Below are 23,667 nucleotides of genomic sequence, written 5' to 3' on the forward strand. Positions count from 1 at the left end.
AAACATACAACAGTGTTAAGAAGAAAAAATAATCACAATCTGGGCAGACTCTGCAGCTGCCCCTTTGACTTATCAATTTCAGTAAGCACAATTTCAATCAAGTCTAGATAAAATATACTAATCCTAAATAGACCAAGTTTGTCACCTACCACTTCCTATAAGCTGCTTACTATCCTGAAAAAGGGAGAGAGAGAAGAAATGCTAAATTAAATGCCAAACAGTAGCAGACAGCGCTTGTTTGGCTGATTAACTTGTAGACAAGCATTACAAATAAATCTGAGCATGGTCTGCAGCAAATTAAATTCCAGTGCTTTTAAGAACAAAGAATTCCTTCGGAAAGAGGATTAGCAACTTTACACCCAGGAATGCCAGTTTAATTTAATTGTTCCACAATCCGATATTTAATATGCAAATATCATTTTGATATATAAGAGCAAATTTGAAAAAGTGAGGAAACAATTTCAATGTACAAGACGACTGTCTCTCTTCTGAACTGTAATTATACAAAATAAAGCCGGCTGAGGGCTTTTTATTACTGGGATTGCATTCTATTAATGTGAATCAGAACAAGACTAATTAAAGGTTAAAAACTTTAAATGTTTCTAATTAAGAGTCTAAATAGCTGCACGATTAGAGTACTATAGTTAAAATCCCACCTCGATGACCTTCTTGGCCTCTTTGTATTTTCCTGTTTGCAAGAAGGCGAAGAAGAGATCATAAAGAGCCATCATGTCACCATATTCTCTGCTTATAAAATCTGAAACTAAAGACAGAATAAAACTCATTAATTTACTCAATATATTGAAGCATTTCAATATTTATGTCAGACATTCCTAACACCAATATTTTCCAAGCCTCATAAAAGATAAGCTATAGGGGGATAATTTTGAAACAAACAGAATGATTATAACATGTGACACAATTTGTTGTAGGTTTGTGGCTGAGTATATTTAAAATGTTTTTCTGCACTATATTTTGGACTATATTCAACAAAATAGACTATATTGGCGTGCTCTCCTCATAGAAAGTGAGGATATATGGTTTGTGAACTGCACAGCTATTTGAAAAACAGATGCATTGTTTTGTTATTGTGATGTGTTACTATAAATTCGCTTCTTAATAGTAGCATACATAGCTAGAGCAAGTATTAGCACTAATCTGGGAGAGCTCAATGATGTATTATACAAACAGAGCTGTTCCATGTTTAAAATTACAATCAATTTTTTAATCTGAAGAATGCAGGCATCATACTAGTGCTTTGAAGTTAATATATTAAGACAAATTGTTTTTTCTTTCAGAAAAAGAAATTATATACAAATCCTGAAAGAAAAACCCCCCAGAAAACACTTCATATTAGTAGACAGCATTTGACTACATGGAACTAACCCTTTTGCAGAAGATCAGCATCTCCTTTTTCTACCAGTTTACAGCAGATGTTATGGAGTTGAAGAATTTTACCATACTTCTTGTAACAGCTGACTAAAGCTTCCAGAGCTGCAGGCATGTCATCCCTTGTGGAAAGAAACAAAACAAGAATAAAAACATTCTGAGCAGGAGCAATCCATGCTGAAAGCACTTTCATCTTGAAAATTTCACAGAAAATTCATTTAGCAGTCTGTAATCCAAGTGTTTATGCCTCCATCAAGTCTTACTGTTTTTGATTCCATGACCACTTGTTTACTACAATTAGCCAAAGGTGTGTGTGCATGTTCCTCAGCATCAGATGCACTTAAATTTTGAGCAATATTCTTAAGTTATGCTATGACCTATCTTGACAAAACCCAAACTTCATGGAAAATTCACTTAAGTGTTTAACAGCTTTATTTTCTCATTTGTAAGTAATACCATGTACACTCTATTACCTTTCTGTCTATGCTTAGGCAATTCCAGTTTTTAAGTTCTTCACAATTATTCCACAATATTTTGTTTCAATAGAGATCACCAGAGTTAAGATAACCACAGCTCATTAGATTGCTTTACACTGGTTTTACACCTTAACAGAGTGCCTGTAAATCATCTGTTGATGTCCACTCCATCACAATGGAAGGGCTATAGCATTATTACGTTCTATATGAAAATCAGAATACAACAGATATTTTCTACTTTAAAAAATACAATTTTTGCAGTTAATCCAACAACATAGTGTGGTACCTAAATGTGTTTTATGCTGGCCTATCCACGTCAGACATGGCACTAGTGTGAATCCATGTAATGGGAAGTGTACAAGATGGCATTAAATGCATTTTGTCAGGAGCCTTTGAGCAGCAAGTAGAAGTAACATAGAGAATATTTCCATTTTTGGTACCTCAATCCTTCACTGAATTTTCCCCTATGTACAAACTATTAACACCTTCAGAAATATAATAAATAAAATGCAAAACTGGAAAGTCATAAAAACAATCACAGTAACAACAAATACAAAATAACCTTCAATACTGTGGAACTAACTGTACTTAATCATCTGCTGCAGACCTTTTTTTCAAAGGATTACAACCCAGTCTTGAAACAAAACCAAACAAAACAAAGCAAAAACACCAGAAACAACCAAGGACAACCACAGAAACACTGGTAAAACAATAGGTCAAATTATTCTTTGAAGGGTAAGGTTTAAGCAGAAACAAACCAAGACCACACACACAAAATGTAAGTAGCCAGGCAGTCAGTGAGACTGCATTTTAGATTCCAAGAGCCTGATTTGATACGGGTGATGTAAGTTACCAAATGAAAAAAAATTTAAAAATCACTTAACAGCAGCTGAAATGCTGACTTGAAATAATGATTTAACATTCCCGAAGCTACATTCCCAAGGATGATGAAAATGTTCTTTTTCACCAACAAAACCTTAACAAATCAAGACATTAGTGTTAAAACAAGCCCAATTCAGATGTCCTCTCCTCACATTGCATTTCTTGTGCAGCACAGATTTTGCTTTTTCAAAGAATAACTAACTAAACTACTATCATTATCTAGGCTAATATTTTTTTTAAAATTTAACAGTAAAACACAGAGGAAGAATTAATTTTATTCAGTAATACTGGCATTCTTTAAAAGAACCTAAGATGATGGATTTCTACCTTATCCCCCTTACTGAGCCCTGTTTACAGTGCATCTTCTGGCACCCCATGGAGTCATTTGAATTTTTGTCATTTGGGGTGAAGACTAAATTACAGGTTAATTTCAAAACTGCAAGTAGATGTTGCAGGCTAGATTACTGTCATAAAAGCGAAATACTATGGTAGTTACCATAGTCAGATATAAAGATTTATATAATCAGTATTTTTCTCCTGCTTTAGATGCAAGTTCAGTTAACATCTAGAAAAAAACCAGTTTTACAGAAAACTACTCAATTTCTAAGGAGGCACAACAACATTTATACATTCAAATTAAAGTTTTCAGTGATAAATCTAGCTTCTCAGACTGATGCTCAAACAGCTATAGTACTGTCTCAGCTGTATTCCTAAAGGATCAAAGTGACTGTTTTTAGGTCAAAGCTATCAATAAATAAATGAATAATTGCAATGTCATTCAAGCAGTAGCATTAACAGTATTTTAGTCTCTACATGTATACTTCTGAAGGCATTAATACTGCACAAGCAGAGAAAAAAAGTCAGCAAAGACCTGAGACAAAAATAAATTAAAATATTGTACTTGTTACTGGGACATACTGCTCAAAGGGGCTGAGTAAGTTTGTGTTTAAGGACTACCATATCTTACACACTGATGTATTGTTATAACTGTTTTTAATGTACTTAAATCAGATATATTTGTTCAGTTGCATTTAATCAACCAACCCATCATCCACAGTTTACCAGAGAATGGGGTTTATAGAACATATAAATACTTAAACTGGCAAAGACAAATATAAAACAATAAAATATAGAGAAGTTCCAACTTGATAAATTGTTGGTACCACCACTACAAAGAAAAAACTATCAAGCTTATGCCTGTACTTGAGCTCCTATGATTTAGCAATCTGCAGTATTTTTTAACCGTCACAAACCGCAGTTAATTCCAAGTAAGTACCAGCAGCAACTTTTGTAAGCAGTTTTTACAGTCCTTTTAGAAAATGAAAAAGAAGGAACTCACAGTAGGCTTCAAATTTCAAGCAGACATAACATTTTAATGTGTTTCTTGAAACAATTATAATAAAAAGAGCTGCACAAAAGAGAATTTCTACATTTAAGAAAATGCTATTTAGACATGATGATTTTAAACTAACAAACAGCTGTACATTTCAAAGTATTTGGGAGTCTTTCTGTAAGAAGTTATGCATGTCAAACACCCTTTTATCTTCCCAAAGGATACTTACTACTTTAAGACATTAAAAGCCTTGTCTAAAATTACAATTTCATTAATATGGTTCTAGTCAAAAAGGGAAAAAAAAGCCCATATATTCACAGTCATGTTGGAAAAAACATATTTCCAGCATCAGTTTGGAATAAACAGCATTTAAAGCATGAACACAGACGATCCATGCTTCATTTTGAGTTGGCCAGATACTACAGCTTTTTGTCACTCACAAATATTATCTGTTCAAGACTAAGACCTGTTCCACTTAAAGATTAGGTGTATTTTTCTGGCACTTTGAAACTTGCTCTTCTAAAAAAGAAGATACACTCTAATTTTTGAATGACAGAAGAAGCCTCAGCCACAAGTACATTCTGCTTGGCCTTTATGCAGCCCCAGGAGAGTCCTATTTTGGCATTATTATCCAGCTGAAGTTCAGGTTAAGACACCAAGGTTTTTGATTCTTTTCTGTTTAGAATGGCTACCCAAGGTATTATGGGTCCAATCTTCCAAAATATTTGTGTGGTCAATTTTCATCACACAAAGCTATCTGAAGAGCCAAAATTACTCAGGAAGTGGAAGGTTTGCAGGATACACTGTGGCAGGACTGGCTAGAGCATTCTCCGATATTTCAGCCCCCCTTCTCTTTCAACAAGCCACTCCTCTCTTGCTTAAAGAATGTAGCACTAAATCTAACCCTTTTACTTGTAATAAACAACTTTCCCAACCAGAGAGTCTGCCTGATAAAAATAAGACTCCAAATATTGATTTTAATTGGAATGAAGTGCTGCAACATTATGCATAAAGCTTTAGTGAAGTGGCAATTTACCTAAGGGGTTTACTGATTGAAAAGCTCTCAAACCTGAAATCACTAGAGAGGTAAAAAGAAAAAAGGGACTCTCTGGAGTGGGGGTGGAGGGTAGCCTGGTAAAACAAATCCCTCTCTACAAATCTGAAGCAGATGTTAGTGTAGAGTGAAGTCAATTCAGCAAGGTACAATCGGCTTTACAAAAATTATTCTGTAAAAAGAGAACAGGCTCTTGAAAGAGCTAAATGTGTTTCTGTTCATTTGCTGTACTAAGGAATCTTCAAGGAGACTGGTGTTGCAATTACAACTAATCCTCCCCAAAAAATTAACTGTGTTGAAGGCTTTGTAATTTCCCTAGGTACAATTTAGCTGTCACTTACTTTAAAATTTACTCAAACATGCGTTCGGAACAGCACTAACTTCACATGTCAAGTGCTTTCCAGCCAATTGAGTCTAAACTGGAAGTCGGTGTTAAACAACTGAATGATTAGACAAGATAGCTCATTTCCCTGCTCTTTTGTTCAGAATAAAATGCCACATTTACATTATCAGACTCAACAGGATTTTCTGACAGAGGGAGAAAAAACCCTAGTGAACACTGTCCATAGCAAGCACATGAAGCCTGTCATTTACCAATCATCCTTCAAAAAGCAATAGCCATGAATGTAACTTAATTACGACCCAATGATCCTTGACAAAAAATCATCTTATCACTGTCCTGTCCCCATAGGGCAAATGAGACACTTTTGTCCTTTGGCACTGATGATGCTAAATTCCTAATTGCAATAATGGAGTAAGAGAGCCAAACATCCCTAATTTCATTGCAACACATAAAGAGTTTTAATACAATATTTGAAATAAGGCTGCTAAAAAAATTGGGAAAAAACCTCTCCCCAGTAGAGACATGTGTCCCCCACTAAAAATACCACTTAATTTACAAAGATGCCTGTTTTTACAAGTGCATATAAAAATCAAATAACTTGTAAGTGCTGCAGAGTGATCTCAAAAAGAATCACAGGTGATTTTAACTCCGTGAAAACAACAGAAGGAAATTTGTCAAGGCACTGCATTCATGCTCTGTCTACTACATAAGAAACTAATCAAAATGGGTTTATACGAGATTTATGACAAATGAGCACACAATGCTCTACTGGACAATGCTGTATTAAAATACACTCACTATTTTTAAAGAAAAACAATCCAACTATAGGCTTTTTATCATTAAAGATACAGGTATCAACAGCCTGTGTTCCCTGACTTAAAACTACAAAATAATCTACTCATATGGTCTGTAACATAATGCTTTCATAGTTTACCTGCAAATTTTCTTCCCTCTGCTTATGAGCACTTCTTATAACAAGAATTAGTAAATTTCAAACCTGAAGATTTTTTATTTTTTGTTTCTTTTCTCAAAGGTGAGTTTGTAGAGAACTTAAGCCAAATCCACAATCCTTAAAAATCTTAATAATTTTTACATGATGTAGGTTTCAGAAGTTTTTCTAATTATCAGCAAGTGGAAAAATCAGTTCAAAACTAAGACATATTTTAAGACAAAGTACAAGTTCTTTATATACCTGAAGATTTTTCTCACACAATCCAAGGAAGGTTTATGACATTATATGACAGACCAAGAGCATATGGACTGTCTCAATTTTTAAAGTGATTTTCCCATCTTGAGAAACTGTTCAAGGTCATAAATAAAAATCAGAAAATTTAATGCAGGGGGATAGTTCCATTACTCAGTGTCAGAAAAACTGTAAAGTAAGCATAGGTTCTTTCTCTAGTTACTTCAGTTAAATACTTCACAGAATATTAAAGGCAAAATGTCCATTCTACTAGAATGCTGGCTTTTGTAAAGTTATGCTGTCCACCACCAACATTTTTTTTCTTTTCCATGCTCTGTTAAAAACTTTTAACTTGCACTAGGACTTAATAAGAACTTAATATTCAGGATTGAAGAAAAGGGTGGATGAAAACATTTTATACCTGTAATTGTTGAATTCTTCAAAAGTGAATCACAGATTCCTTTACAAGCAATTAAAAAGTTTGAAATAAACTAAGAAAACAAAACACTAGTATAATCACTACTGTGGAACATTTTAAAATACCCCAGAGTTTATTTCAGAGTCATGTTGATGACCTGCAGCTAAATGACAACATTTCAGCATGACACCTGAGCTGTAGGATGGCAAACAATAAGCACTATTACTGAAAGAAATGACTAACACTTATTTCAGTCACTCATAACTTTCAAAATACTCTTAGCATATCTAAGAAAAACAAACAAACCTCAAACCACAACACCTCCCCCTTGCCAAAAAAACAAACACCCCAGTAAAAATGCAGTTATTCCTCCTAAGCAAATATGCAGGAAAAAAACCTTTCTAATTCTGTCTACCATCAGAGAAAATGCAATCTCTCCATTAGCATACTTTCCTTTTTATTTATATATTTGAATTATATTGGCGCCTCTACAGTTGAGGACCAATGACTTCAAGCCATACAATTCCAAAGTCTGGAACTACTTTCTCCCTCATTAATCTAGTCTCATCAAAAGTTCCTTTATTAATAAAAAAATACCTCCAACTTTTTATAAAGTTTTCCCAAAAACTTATAATTCAAAAAAACCCAGTGGAATCAAAATAAAATAATACACATTACTGTCCCCCTCTTCATCTGCACATGATCACACCTTTATCTACACCATCATACACTACATCTCAAGTGAAAAGAGCTGAAGTAGCACCAGGTACAACTTGCATGTCAATGTGCATACAGCAATTATGCAAAATGCAGCTGCTCTTATGCACACTGCAAAGCATATCAGATATTTTTCCGACACATTAGTTACATATGATTGCAGTTAAATTACTTTCATAAACATCTGCCTGACTTGTGATGCAACCAAGGCAGAGTCACTGACTGAGAAGATGTACACTATATTAACTGTTGACCACTTATTAAAACACTATTTTTAAAAGAGAATGTGCACACATCTACCAAGAGTTAGCTCTTACTCAAGAATTTCCAATACAGAAATGTTATACAGACCTTGCATACCCAGAATAGCTACAAGAACTAAAAGCCCCTACATGGCTGACTTATATGATAATATGAAAAATCATTTATTTCATAGATATTATATTTATGCCAATAACATTTTGTTTACATGAACCAAATCTCAAGAAATTGATTCATAAACTCTAGCTACAAGTGTCAAAAATCCAGGAACTACAGAAGTGACACACAAAAGAATAAAAGGATTGTGCATATGGAAAAGGAAAAGCAACTCTTGCCTTAATTTTAAAAGGAAATTATTATAAAATTCATATGCATGTTAATTCAAATATCCTACACGTCATAATGAAAACTTATGCAAAGGAATAATTCACATGGAATTAAAGAAACTTCCCAACAGAATGCCTGTACAAAATTCCTTTTCTCTAATAAATGGTACCATAAGTATATATGGGCAAAATCCTTCAAACATAACAGACCAGACAGTATTTGCTTTGAATTTTAAATTCAGAAACACAGCAGCCTACTGGCAATGATATCAAATTATTTGAATTACATGAATTAAAAATACTTCAGTATTCAACAACCGCCCTGCAACTCACCTGAGATATACTGGAAGGCACAGCAAAATAATGCTGTTTTGATGTGAAAACATGTTCCACTTAACCACAAGAGCTGAGACTGCACCTATCATGCTCTCAATAGCTATCTTGTCAAACAGACTTTAGAACAAACTAATTCATAAGCATATTCCAACATATAGCCACTTCATCTCTGATGTGCCCGTAAAACACAGCTGCTGTTCCCAGAGATCATGACACGATGTCTAGCTGATGAAAAGAGACTTAGCTAAATGAAGAAAACATATTTGTTCATTACTGCTCTAAGATCACTTCAGTAATTGCACGTGCGTGAGCACTTCCAGACACGTATGCGCAGCTGTGAATTGCGTACACAGGTCACAGAACACATATAAATATCATAACTTGGTTCATCTGAAGCCCAAGCATAGCTTACTTTTCAAGGTGAACTGTAATCAGAGGGGCATGAAGGGCAGCAGTTTGCACCAAGCCCAGGTTTGCAATGGTGTCATGTAATCGATTCACTGTTTCAACTTCACCTCGCATGGCAGCGGCATTAAGAATGCGGAGAAAAGATGCAACTGTTCTGCCTGAGATAGGAACATCCTTCTCTTTCATCTCCGTTAGAATGTTAATAGCATCTACAATGAAACAACACAAAAGACCCTTAGGTAATTTCATGTAGGGAAAACAAACTGCTATTAAAACAGCATTTCAAACCCAGCAGGAATGTAAATTCTGGTGTATAATGCCGATTTCAAGTTAATTACTACTTGCATTTCTAAACGAGACTACAATTATAAATCCACAATAGCATGGTTTTATCATTTTCCTGCAACTTTGACTACAAATTATAGATAGGAACTGTGTGCCCACTCTGCACCACATAACCCTGTACAGCCTGCCCTATAGCTGCAAGATTCTACTAAATGGATGCTTTTATCGTTCAATGCTAACATCTGCTAAATCACTCCATTGTTTCTTCAGCAGATGGCTTGTCACGAGGCCAGATAATAAAGATATGTTTACACTGTATATACAGCCAGACTAATGGTCTGATACCGATAGGGCCTGTTTGCTGTGTCGATACTAATTAGCCAAGGAGAGCCAATGAAAGCTTTCTAACAGGCTGCATGTTAAAACATTAGGTTCATTAAGCTTCATTAGTAAGGCGGAAACAAACATTTTTGTATATGGAATAAGTGCATTTTTATAATGTTCTTAATTACTGCATAGACAGAATGTTTTGACCACTTTACATTTGGCTACATTTCTGAATTATTTTATTTTCTGAGGAACATTTATAGTCTTAAAAGCAAGCTCATATTTTCAAACTGCTTAATGTAGAGGTGGACATGATCTGATTTATTATGATTTGGACAACATCAGCTTTGTTTATTATTTTTCTAACAGTAAGCTTAATAAAAGGCCAAGACAAATTTCAAAGGAAGATCTTACATGAAAAAAACTGTATTAGCTTTTTTGTTTCATTTTACAGTGTTTTAAATAAAACCATTACATTTTGTGTCTAGGCTCAGACCATGTTTTATAGTGTTAGTTTAGTTGTTACTCTACAAAATCACAGAATTCAATACTCAGAATTGTCTTTTAAAGCTAATGACGGTCTAGAGTTATTTTTAAAGATCAACCAAACCATGTAAGCCACAGAATTATATTAGAGTAAATTTCAAAAATCAAAGAGCTAACAGCTTAATGCAAACATCTAGAAATATGAAATACACAGTTTGTAGAACACTCATTAAAAAGCCAAAATTTCCACGCAGTTTACAGATTGAATATAAAATCCAATAGCAAACACAAAAAAGAATAGTAACAGAAAAATATATACTTTATGAAAAGTTAAATTTTTTTTGCAGTACTTGGCTCTTATGAGAGGGTTATGTTTATAGGTTTTATGTTCAGCCTTCAGACCTTCTTAAGCAAAAACAAAGCCATTAGTCTAGGCACATACGCAATTTGTGCCATAAGTCATGATCTTCAAACTCAATCCAAACAGCAATGCTAATAAAAACTAGCTGCAGAAATGCAAAAAGCACTGAGCTGTGCAAATGTAAATGACAAGCTTGCCAATCCATTAAAACTAATGGCCTGCACTGTCCAAGCATCTCTGGTTGAATTCACATGCAAATTTGTATGCAAAATGTTCAAGCACTTTTCAGGACATGATATACCATTAATATCGTCACATTTTTATTCTCGAGGCAAGATACCTTTATTATATAGCAGAAACACACAATGAAAGCAAATGGATTACCTTCCAGTCTACCATGCTTTTCTAAGACTTCTATCAGTGCTACATACTTTCCACTATCAAGAGCAACAGGTGAATTCTTCGGGAAGCTGGAAATTAAAGCATTAAGAATTTGATCAACAGAGGCTGACATTTCACAGCTTCTGCTTAAAGATTTATTTTTAAAAGTGCATAACACAGCCACAGCACTAAGAGCTAAAAAGGATGGTGAGTCTTAAGGGAAAAATCTGATAGAATTGAAAAGATGCATCATTAGAACATGATTTAACAATATGATCCACACACTTTCCCACCCTCAAAAGCCAAAGGTTATGTTTCTGGGAAAGGCAGATAATTAAATCATCTGACTCTAAAATAGGGTCTTTTTCAGAAGCCAGGGAAGAAAACAGTGCAGATGACTGGAACAGGGCTATATTCTTTTCAACAGAGAGATTGAAACTATTTGCCTAAGTTAATAGCCACTATTTTAAAGTTTCTTCCATGCATTGTTTTTCTCTGGAAGTACTAAAAGTTAATTCCTTCACCACTGTTTCTTTGTATAACAATCCAAAGAGACACTTTTTGCAATATGAGGCTACGCTTGAGGCAGATCAGTAAAAATGTGTTACTGCAGTGAAACTCCAGCAGAAGACTGAATTTCACTTCCTGCAAACTCACACTGGGGACTATGAGAGAGCAGAACTGCAGTCAAAGCCAATACACAACCCTTATTTGTAGTGGCAAAATTCTTTATATTCACAGCTCAATCATTTCACATAATTTCTAACACTAGCAAGGTGTAATGAGCACCTGGCTGCCAACCTGCTGTAAAACCTAAGCAAGTACTTTGTGGGTGTATGTGAGAGAGAGACCCTGAAAGTCACACATAACTTGTTTTCAATTCACTACAGCACCAGACCAAAAGGAGCCCTTTGAGGGAAAAAAGAAAGGGACAAATAAAAGGATCATCTGTAAGAATTTGCTCCGGGCTAAGTCATGCATGGCATGTTTTAGCTGGGAGCTAACTTTTACTGCCAAGTTTCAAAGAACTGAATATAAAAATTTAAAATGGAATGCTTGTTGACAGTCTTAAACACTTAACACTACTCAAACACTGCTATTCTAAAAACAATATAGGTGTTCCACACTCTAAGCACATTCTAGGTGCTTTTTAACACACAATACAGGTGCCCATCTTTAACTGTAAATTAAGTCAAAATTCAATTTAGACACTATGCCCATTTAAAATAAAAATAAAGCATCTTATGTAGCAATCTGCCTTTTTCCAAATAAAAATAAAATGAAATTACTGACCACAAAAAGTAGCTGCTTCTAATGTTCAATTACACAGAGCAAATTTTTTTGTTTCCAAAAACCACACCCATGACTGTTTTAAATGCACATACATTGTTGGGGAAAACTAATTAAAAATGGATGAGGGGGTTAATACTCAACCTACTTAATTCAACAAGGTCTGTGTATCAGCATAAATCTCTGTGACATGTTTCAGTGCCGGTGTACTTACACTTTTTCTTTCAGGTTCATTGCCTCTTCTACATTATCATGTCGACAGCACAAATTTATTAAGGCTGCATAGCCACCGACAACCATGTCCGGTTCGTATTTGGCTTTCACTTCAAGGGCTTTTTGCATATTCTAAAAAAGGAACAAAGCAAAGATGTGAACGAGAGGAAAAGTCAATCTGACATTATGAATCTTATACATTCAGTGTGCAGTTATATGACTGCTTTAGTGCTTTTAGTAGTGTAGGATCACATACAAAAACACAGTGCTGTAATGCTTTAGGAAATTTTAAGAGGGAAAGCTGTTTTGCAAACATTATTTTTGTAGAACACCTTTTACGTTAATTTGAGAGTAGACTCCTAAATAAAATTTCTTGCTTTGCATTTATATTTCTGGCATTTTTTAATGTAAGAGACATGTTTTTTTTTCATCCCAATAATCATGAACATGATTAACCCATATTCTAAAACAGTTCTTATTTATTTGGAATTCATAACCATTTTCACCTGGTACACTGCCAAACACATAACAAAACTACTTTCTAAAGAATAAGAAACTACTTATTAATTCCATAGAAAGCTTATTTTTCTGTAAATTCTTATTCATACATTTGACCACTCTGAACTTGCAATGGTGTTTGCATCTAGGCTTATTTCATATGCAAAATTGTAGAGATACACAGCCGAGATACTCAACTCTTTCTAAATTGTGTTTGTAGCAGCAGAGAATATTGTGCTATCACCTGCACAACTGTTACTGTTCCTATAGATCCAGCTTTATAGGCAGGATCACACTGAACAAGAAACCGAACAAAAGTGTGGTGATACCCCACAAATTACAGACACACACTAAATGAATGTAAACTACAGCTGGACGCCTGCCGAATGAAGGCAAGAGACCCTTTATCTCAGAAGAGCTTTCCTCCTGCAGGAAAATGGAATTTCAATCCCTGCATTAACAACCTAGTAATATTTGAATTGCAAATGACTAGTGCATGTATCAGTTGCTTGACAATCTAGATATAAGAGACCGGAGCCATGGCTTGAAAGGACATTTGGCATGTATGATAAACCTATCACAGCTGTTACTATCATTCACTTTGCAGATTATTGTAAACAAACTTCAGCAACCCCAAAACATGCCATTCAAGGTGTTGCTGAAATTAGTTAACCTTTTGATTTAATTGCTTTTTGCACTTATGTTTGATTTATAAGCATCAAACCATGAAACCTGAAGCACTGCACTTGTCTTTGCTTAACTGTGTTTTTCCATAACACAGTCATTTATGTCCCTTTAAAAATATAGCTATGTGTTTCCAATTATCTCTGCATTGCTTAAGATACCTCTTCTTCACAAAGAGCATGTATGAGTTGTTTCAAGACATCTGTAATAGGCTGGTTTTCAGCTTTTCGCTTTTCTAGTTTCTTCTCCAAAGCAGACACGTCAGATTTAGCACTCTAAATGGAGGTAACAGAAAGAATGTCAATTGTGAAAACACCCTTCCCTGAGCAACTTGTCGGATCACTTTAATAAAAGACAGACAAAATAATTCTTTTCTTTCATACTCAAAGAAATTTTTTTAATCATTTAAGGTGCTTTTATCTGTTTAAATAGTACCTACTAATTGAAGACTTGAGTCAGAATACAGTAAAAAAAACAAAACCCCAATATTAAGTCACATATCTACAAAGGTCAACATTACTATTTCTCTCGCACTCAGTTCTTTGTGTTCAGGGAAGTAGGGAATACAAGCCTGTTTCTTTTTCCATCTCCACTTTGCTCAGATCAGAAATGTAAAGACTTGACACTCGACCATTAGAAGCAGTATGGATTTATATGGTTCCTGCCACTCAAGTGGATCACTGTAATTTACAAGCATGAATTAAGCCTCACACCACTACTGTTAACTAACTAGAACTTTCAAAAAAATATCTACCAGGCAGGGAAACTGAGGCATGAGACCTCAGCCAACTCCAAGGTCAAGTATCAGGTCTGTATGAAAATCTGGATAGCCTTTACTCCTACTCTGGAAAGTAACCTCTGAACTTCAAATGGTAGATTGAAATAACGTTAATATACTTCCATGACCTGAAAGCCAGTGATTACACTTCATCTAAACCCTACATCCAAACAGTATTATTACAGTAAGAACAAGCACATCTATCTGTGAATTTACTTACTTCTGGAATGTTGTCTGTAGATGGGGATGGTTTATGACACAGTAACCTTACATCCTGAAATTCAGTAAGACAAAGAATATCACTGATCTCCCCCTAAGTTCAATCTCTAAGTAAGCATATCATACTCAAAAGGTTCAAGGTAATTATATAATAGCAATGCTAAAAAAAGCTGTGTTCTGCAGCTTTATTACACTGACTTGAAACAGCACTTATTAAATGTATCCCTTTCACATTAGAAATTAAATCAGCTACAACAGTGAAAAATCACAGAAAGGTTAAAAGGCCCACATATAATCACTGCATGAAGATATTTATTTTGCAAAGGAGAATATATTCAGAGATTTTTTTTAGATTCAAAGTAATTGCTATAGAACCACAGACCTTAATTAATTCAGGAACTTGAGAGGAGTCCAGCAGTCTGCAAATGCCGCTGTAGTGGCTGGTAGGGATAACTATATTCTGTATCAAGAGGTGGGGAAAAAAATTATATGAGTTTTGAAACAGAACCAAACTGAAATTTGTCTAACAGAAATTATCTCAGACGTAATTCAAGTCTCCAGCTCTTGCATGTCATTGAGAAGTGGTCTGGTTGTACTTAAAAGCAGCAATTTCAAACCTAATAGATACATGTCAGGCAGGACAGGCATTATGTAGCAAAAAATGAAATGGTACCATCTTCTTCAGCTGATGGAAGTATTGTCTCAAATGCTCCTCCTTGGCCTGTACCTCTGAGTCACTCATGCTGTCAATCAAGTGATAAAGAAAATAGCCAACAGCTTCTGTGGAAAAAAACAAGAGAAAGCATTCCACTAAAATTACCGAGACTGTCATGTTATCAAGATTAATTTATAAGAAATCATTTTGGTGTGAGATGTCACCCTGATGAGAGGCTCTGAAATGGCAACAATGATCACTGAGGCATAGAGATTATGTGGTTTGGGAGCACATATCTAACTGGTGAGTGAAAGGAATATTAATTATTTTCAGACCTAGTGACAGCTTTTCAGTACAGAATCTTACTTCAATCTATTTTTTTCCACTACCGTGTGACAGAAGTAGTACTGCCCAAGGCCTTCCCCCCCTTTCCTGCCTGCTACCCCAAATAGTTGCCACAAATATTTTGTCATTGCTCAAAAGAAAAAACAGATTTCTAACACTTTGCATATTTATTCTGTACATTTTACCCATTATATTCCATTACCAAGCTACATTAAGTATTGTAATATTAATATAAAATCATACAAAAATATTTTAACCATTCAAGCAAGTAACACTGAAGAAACTGCCTATTAGCCAATGAAAATTAAGATGAACAGATTTCATCAAATTATGCTAAGTTTCTTATCTATGCAGTGCAAAAACATGTGGGGCTCTGTAGCTCTTCCCAGAACAGGAAGAGTATCAAGCACTGCCTTCTCAAAGGTTAGCCATCCCCATACCTCCTTGCCTTTCTAGCTCTGAAAGGAAGGGGAAAAAACAAACCTTTTTTAAAAAAAACACATTAAACTAAAAAGTATACTTATATAGTATACTTTCAAGCTAGAATATTTGGGCTATTAAGTACCATTTTACCTCACAAAATCAGTACCTTTACTACTACATGTAAAAGTAGGTTAAAAAACTGCTTTTTTAAAAGTATTTAAGCAGTGATACTGTATCCCTTCTCCATTTTGATCTATAAAGTTAGAAAAAGAAATCATTATCAGTAGATTTGTTTATCATTCTAAAAAGAAAAAATATCTTGTGGATCTCACAGAATACGCTCTGATTAATCGAATCAGGATTTTACCCAACATGTTTTCAAATTTCACTTTCAAAAAGAAGCAATCAGTGTTTACTGTTGTAATCCCTCAAACCCATCATTACATAGAAGAAGGGATTTGTGGATAAGTTACAATCATAGAAATTGAAACTCTACCAGTTGGTCCTGGAGGCGTCAGGCAATAACGTTCATCCTTGTACAACACTTCTGTTATCTGGTGAGACAGAATAATCGTACATTGCAGCCAAAAGCAGCAAGCAAGGACAAATAGTATCTGAAATTGAATTCTCAAAATAATAAAGCATCTCTCTGTTAAAGTATTATTCTTTACCACATCATAGTCATTCCCTAAGAAACACAAAGCGGTTTTTTTGGTAAATAATAGGGTTTTCTTGAAAAAATATTGCAACTGAAATGCTTTCTGAGGTATAGCATTAAGACAGGGAACACTAGTATTCTGTTTATATATCTTAGGAACTTAGCTATCCTAAGACACTGCTTAATGTGTGTCACTCCTGAAGATGCTACAATTATCTTCCAATTTATTGAAAGGCTGAAATTGTCCTAAAAAGCTTCTTATTTTTTATATCTGAAAGAAGCAAATAAAAAAAATTATAAAGGAACAACATTTATCACGCTCTGGTAGAGTTAAGGTAACTAGTATAGCTAGTTGTACATAAGTGCAATTTTGAATGACAGAACATGTGTTCATAAAAATTAATTACCACTATATTTAGCACTTGTTTGATCCATCACGCAAACCAAAGAAATATATAGATTTTACCTCCTCTGAAAGAAAAGAAGCATTTACCCAAAAGCCCCCCACATCTTACCTACAAATACTTTAACCCAAACAACATCACTTTAAAAATCATTTGACTTTTCTTAAGGAAATAAAATAATTTTTATTAATTCAATCTTCATTTAAAAACTGAAATTGTGCTTCAAGAATTTTTGTTTTATCTCCCATGATTCTAGAATGCAATCTCAAAGAAGTCAGAAAGAGATGCATTCTCACTGCCAAAGTGCTGTGTTTTAAGTAATGACAAAAGGAACCCTCACCTTCAATTGTTGATGAGAATGGATAAATAAGGACAGAAAATACCAAATGTGCACCTGAATATCTTATCTATTACTTTTCTACCAACACCACGGACACTGTTCACAGTGAAAATACAGCATTTTTCTGCCCCTTTCCCCTCATCTTCCTACGACAAATCAATACACACTGCAATAAAATCCAAAGAAGTCATAACAGCTCTTCTGAATTAAATATCAGAATACTAAAAGCAATGAATTACAGAAAAAAAATGTGTAATATTATTTGTTTCTAAGTGTCTATTTACTTCCCAAGTTAGCATTTCTTATTTTAGAAGTTCAATGAATGTATTTACTCTTAAACTTAGTGAAGACAACAAAATTTATTTCTCTTCCATTGTGATGAAGAATGAAATTAACTCTAGATATTACTTCACATGCAGACCACTATTACTTCAGCTCTCAGTCCTTCAAAATTATTTTCATAATGGGACCAATAAGAGATCTCCTTTTTTCTTCTCCTGCTCTCCCTTTTTTTTAATGCAAAAAAGGAAGGCAAGAGGCAGCAGACAAAAATATCCTCTCACCAGAATCATCACATAGCAGTAAAAGGTAATAAAATGTAAAAAATATCCTGAACTGATTTTATGCAAATCATCAATCAAAGACTTTCCAAATCTCAAGTTCCATTTCATTCCAAGATTTCTTTGTGAAATCTAAAATGTACTTTTATTAATCAGCAGTTACAGTCCTGAGGTATAACAATAAAAACCACAGTGCATCCCTTCCCAAATTCTGAAACCAAATCCAAAGCAGTATCTGTGCCAACATCTCCCCTACTCTAGCACTGTGTAAAATAAACAACCAAGTTATATTGCAGTGTCTTTCTAATGTAGCCCTAACGCAGAGTCGGGCAAGATGATCAGCAATTTCCCTTGGACTTCATCCAGGGAATTTTTTTTATCTGGCTTTGACTTCGATGCTTTAAGTGATATAACAGAAACTCTGAAAAACTAAGTCTGCCTTACTATTTTGGTAGCACCAGTGTGAGGACAGGCAGAAAGTTTAAGGAGGGCAAGTGAATTGACGCCTGATGGCACAACCAATTCCACTTAACTCTGTGATTAGAAAACTCAGTTTGACACACTTGTCCAATCTGCCACTGACAGAAGTCTTGCTCAAATTAGCTGGTCTACCATTTTCAGTCTCAATATTCAGATTTACAATAATGCACCATAAACATGCAATGCCTAAAGAATCTTGATTTTATTTAGTTTTATCTCCACTTACCTTGCTCCACAGATGTACATCATCTGAGCTGAAGAGGGCAGCAAAGGATAACAAAAGCAACAAAATGATTTTACTCTTGCAGCTTTCTTTAAAACAACACAGAACATTAACACTGAAGATCTTATTTAGATGAAATTAAAAGACAATAATTGCCACATACTGTTTAAACCAATTTCGTACAGAATAACTTTAGGGCTTTTTACTATACTCAATATGCTCATAATTTCTGCTAAAAAATTTAAAACAATCCAACATTCCAAATAGATCACTTATCTAGACTAGAAAGTGTTTTAGTTTTGGTCTTAGTTCAATTTTTTAACAAATCCTAATTGTATTTTTTTTGTTTTATACTTCTCTATTTAGCATTTCAAGAAAATAAGCTTCACTTAAGCTGCATATTACATAGAAAGCACTTGATACATGGAATTTGCTAGGAAAAAAAATCTAACTCTCCTGTGCATTAGACCTTTTATACACCACGATAACTACAGGCAGCTATTAATGCATTTATTCTATGCAAAAAAAGAAAGTAATCAAATCTCTTAAGGTATAATGGTCATTATAGTGAGAGAAACACATAATATTTTAAAAAGTAGAAAACAAAACATAGAGTTTCTCCCCTTGTAGATTGAAACAGAACTTGAAGAAGAACATTCTCTGTACATCATGAGGTTACAACCAAAAATCATGTCAACCAGTTCAGCAAAGTATTAAACCCCTGACATCTTAATGTAAACCAGCTGTCTCAACTATTAAAAACCTGACATTTTCCTATAATTCATAGAACTTCAAAATTCTCATTAGAAGCTACAAGTTTTCAAGAATTGTAACTTTTGGAAAACTATAAAACAGCATTAATATAGGCACGGGTAAGAAAACAAAATCTTATTACATGATTTTATCTTACTTTCCTCTAATGAGAATTACAGGAAGATGTCAGTCTGAACAGATGCACAAAAACTTGAATGCATTCACAGAAATTTAGGATTTTATTTAGGAAGTTCAAGCCTATGAAACATTTGTTCCTTCTGTGCAACTGCCACTTGTATTTGAAAATGAGACAAATGCAGGTCCATACAGAGGGAAAAGAAAATGCCATCTGTGAGGTTAGTTAAGCTTTGTTGGGTGAACTCACTCCACCACTGACAGCATGACAATGAACTGCAGATATCAAATGCATCAATTTCCTAAAGTACTTGACTCTGAAATAGTAATGGTACATCAGGCAAATAGAATGGGAATACTTTGAAGCAGTTACTAGAAAAGAGCAGTTTCAACAGAAATCCATAAACTAGTCTGCCACAGACATTGTTTACATGTCCCTGGCATCCCTACCCTGTACTTTTGCACTCCAATCCTGAACTTTGTTCATTTGAACACACAACACCTGCATTTAGCCATAAAATTTTGCTGTGGTCTTTACAAAACTTACAAATATTCTTTCTTCTCTCCTATCATACCCTCAAGTTTCATGCTTAGGCTGTTATAGCCATTAAAGTTTAAAACAGAAAAGGCAACATGAGTGGGTATGCTCTCAGAAATAATGTAAGGGTAAGATCTGAGCACAGGTGACCTTGAACACAGTGTCTGAAATCAGGGAGCAAGAAAGGCAAACAAAAGAAAAACATAAAATAAATAAACAAAATTATGACACCCTTAGGAGTGGCAATGAAAGCTGAAGTAAAAAGTGAAAAAAACCACCACCACCTCACCCTCCCCCCCCTCAAAAAAATATCACATCAGAAGACCCCTAACCTTAATTTCTATCAGAATTCTGAGCTTTTAGTCCAGATGTCCAATAACTGATGTAATCACAACAGCAGGAATTGTTCCCACTATGAGGAAAGTAACTGTTTCACTTGAGAAGACTGTAATATTCAGCAAATAGTTTGCTAGCAAGATGATGACATTTTAAAGACACTTTAAATCACATTCTGCACACCTGCACAGTTTCCCCGTGGCAGGGATATTTCAGCCTAGTGTTGGTTGTGGGTGGTAAACATTGGCATGGATTGCTTTCTAGCGAAAATCCTACTTCAGCTGGATACTTATCTATATTTATATAGAGAAAATATGTTTAGAAAATCTGTTACTTTAATTATTACATCTGAAACAGATGATTCTGGGGCTCACTGTTAAAAGAATAGCAATATACTCCTACTGGATCTAAAATATTATTTCACTTATCCCTTGGATGCCAAGGCCAGCTAGGGCCTAGTTAAGAAGCCAAATTTCAACACTGGTTTGCTTTTTCTCCTCCTTTTCCTACGATACAACAGGACCAGCTAGATAGAATATGCAATTTACTAGGAAATTTTGGCCATATTCACCTGTTACGTTTACTAATATCCAACCAAAACCAGTTCTACTTCACACTCATTACAAAATTCCAAGAAATAACAAAAATCAACCTTCAAACCCTGGTCCTGAGTAATATTAGGTGACTTCTCTTGTTCCCTGGAGTGTAGGCATGCTGAAAAAACCCCTATCATTCCCAGTCCTAAACATGTGACTGGGGCAAGCAGTGCATGATAGAAGTGCTTGCTAATTCACAGCTGCTTGCAGAAGCTTAAGACAATCTTGCAAATACACAAGGAACCTTCCTTGCAGAACAGGACCATATGACTGGGAACACAAAGTCCTGGCAATGTAGCTCAGAAGCAGGTGTTACATGTCAGTGTTCAGGAGCCATATTAACCCAGAGGGCACAGAAAGTTAGCACATGTAGCAGAATAAGCCAGGCTCCTACTGGTATTTCATCTTCATCAAGCACCCTTTTACTTTACTGGTTAATAGTGACAATCTTTAGGGAAATTTTACAGTAGGACAGCTGTTTATTAAAAAAAAAAAAAGTGAATAAAGATAAACCCCCAAATGTTTACTACCCTAAGTTTATATATGGGCACATAGAGCAGAACAAAGAATAATGAAATTCTTTTTCATCTAATACACATAATGTTTCAAGTGTATGCTCATACATAGCAGAGGCAAGGAAAATGAGGAAAGCAGGGAGGAACAACAGCATCTCCTACTACACCTGGAATGCTACTTTTAAAACATGGAGCAGGGGACAAAAGACTAGACAGACATGTTCAACAAGACAAAAAAGAGAGGGGACTTTGTTGCACAAGAAAAAGAAAGTATTCATATAACAACCTTACCTTTTAAAACCCATAAAGAGGCTGTTTCTAAACAGACGATTATCTATAGCAGGTGTGTTTGCTGAAGACACTGGAAATGAAAGAAATGTTTCTCAATAGTCATTGTCACAAAATCCCAGAACTGCAACAACTGAGCAGATCATGTAAATAAACCATCACTTGAAAAGCTATTTTCATAGTTTACTAAATGCTGACAAACATTTATAAACCAAGATGTAAAATGTCCAAGTGTTTGAAACAGTCTTGTTTTTATCAGCTCTACATCTGATCCATTTCAAAAGCAATCAAATATTTAGAGTCAGAAGTTTCCCCTCTACATTGACTTCAATGTCAATAGTTAATAAATTAACTTTTTATAATTATTAGTAATTGCATAAAGCATCTTTCTAAAGAAAGTACAAGACCAATTCCAAAAAGCCAGACAAACCTCAAACAATACTAATCAAGAAAACCTGAGATACTAGTGTTCGAACAAAAAAAATCCACTGAAGGCAAATGTTTTGCTAATTGTTTTAGACTGAACACCTGCCTTATAATAGGTTTTAAATTTTTGCCTTATATTTTTTAAATAATAATAAAAATAAAATTATAAAAATCCAAGCAAAAATCAACGGCACTACACTTTTTTAAGTGTTTGCTTCCACAAGTATAAATTCCCTGATAAGAAAGAAAAAGTAGTTCCATGTAAAGTGCTATCCACTGAATTAAATTAAATCTAAGGGGGAAAAAAGAGAAAATATACAGTTCTATCTGTTGTTATAGACAATAGTATTTGAACACAAAGGAAACTGCAAAATCACTTAAAATTAGATGTCTCTGAGAGGTAATTTACAGTTATGATTCATGCCCTCATCTTTACATCATTTCTTGACTCAATATTCCATAGCTTTCTACCTTCTTCCTGTAGAATTGCTGTCTCTCACTCCAGCACTGCAGACCAGCAAAGAAAAAAATGCAGTAGTGGGTGCATTTATGTCCTGTATGAAGTTATCATCATCTCACTTCAGCACCACGATGGAATTAACTGCTGTAAAAACCTGATTGCACAGGGCCCTTTCAGCAAGGGCTGCAATATAGTAGAAGATAGCCAAAATAAAAACACCAGCTCTAAAGGAACCTGGGAAGTCAAAGACAAGAACACGCTAAGAGCACTTCCTTAGTCTACCTCTAGCTTTAAATGCTGGAACATTACTTTTTGTTTGAAAACCTCAGGTAAAGTTGGTTTTGAGACACCCTCAATACAAATTCTCCTCCAGCAGTATATTAAACTTTTTGCTCATAAAAAACCAGCAGAAAAGCATCTTAGTATGCTCAGCTGCTGCTGACAATCGGCAACCTGGTTTCCTTAGCAACAAACAAGTCTGAGAAAATCAAGGGGCTGACAATGAAGTGGAATGGAACGGCATGATAAAGGGAAAAAGCGGCTCTCATGTACACTGCCTTATGTGCCCAGATTCCTCAGCTGATGCTTCGGAGTTTTCATCTTGTCAGTAGCACAAATCTATACATTATAAGGCATGAGAAGCTGAATCAATACACCTAGATAGCAGCCAGCATTAATAACCAACCTTTGCCTCCTCTGACTATACTGATGAGACAATCTCAAACTATTTTCCATACTGCATCTATTTTTCCCTCTTTGTAATACTGCAAAAGGAGACAAGTCAAAAAGAAAAAAAAAAAATCAGCTGTTTAATATCTGTGCCTTATCATCACATAGGTGCTAATTAGATTTACTAGCATTCATTTCAGCTTGGTAAACTATTT

The 23,667-nt window shown here is 34.8% G+C and overlaps 1 protein-coding gene across 1 annotated transcript in view; it reads right to left on the bottom strand.

Annotated features, from left to right (window-relative positions):
* Window positions 1–23,667, bottom strand: part of LRPPRC (leucine rich pentatricopeptide repeat containing) — an 87,822-nt gene that overhangs the window by 38,632 nt on the left and 25,523 nt on the right. The window contains exons 14-25 of the mRNA XM_066546501.1: window positions 21,901–21,970; window positions 18,740–18,767; window positions 16,568–16,625; window positions 15,322–15,428; window positions 15,031–15,108; window positions 14,650–14,703; window positions 13,813–13,926; window positions 12,471–12,601; window positions 10,970–11,055; window positions 9,131–9,335; window positions 1,387–1,511; window positions 657–763 (exon numbers count right to left, since the gene is read on the bottom strand). Coding sequence (XP_066402598.1) covers window positions 657–763; window positions 1,387–1,511; window positions 9,131–9,335; window positions 10,970–11,055; window positions 12,471–12,601; window positions 13,813–13,926; window positions 14,650–14,703; window positions 15,031–15,108; window positions 15,322–15,428; window positions 16,568–16,625; window positions 18,740–18,767; window positions 21,901–21,970 — 1,163 coding nt within the window. The remainder of the gene's footprint in view (window positions 1–656; window positions 764–1,386; window positions 1,512–9,130; window positions 9,336–10,969; window positions 11,056–12,470; window positions 12,602–13,812; window positions 13,927–14,649; window positions 14,704–15,030; window positions 15,109–15,321; window positions 15,429–16,567; window positions 16,626–18,739; window positions 18,768–21,900; window positions 21,971–23,667) is intronic.

Source organism: Molothrus aeneus, chromosome 3, assembly GCF_037042795.1.
Source record: "Molothrus aeneus isolate 106 chromosome 3, BPBGC_Maene_1.0, whole genome shotgun sequence".
Taxonomy (NCBI): Eukaryota; Metazoa; Chordata; class Aves; order Passeriformes; family Icteridae; genus Molothrus; species Molothrus aeneus.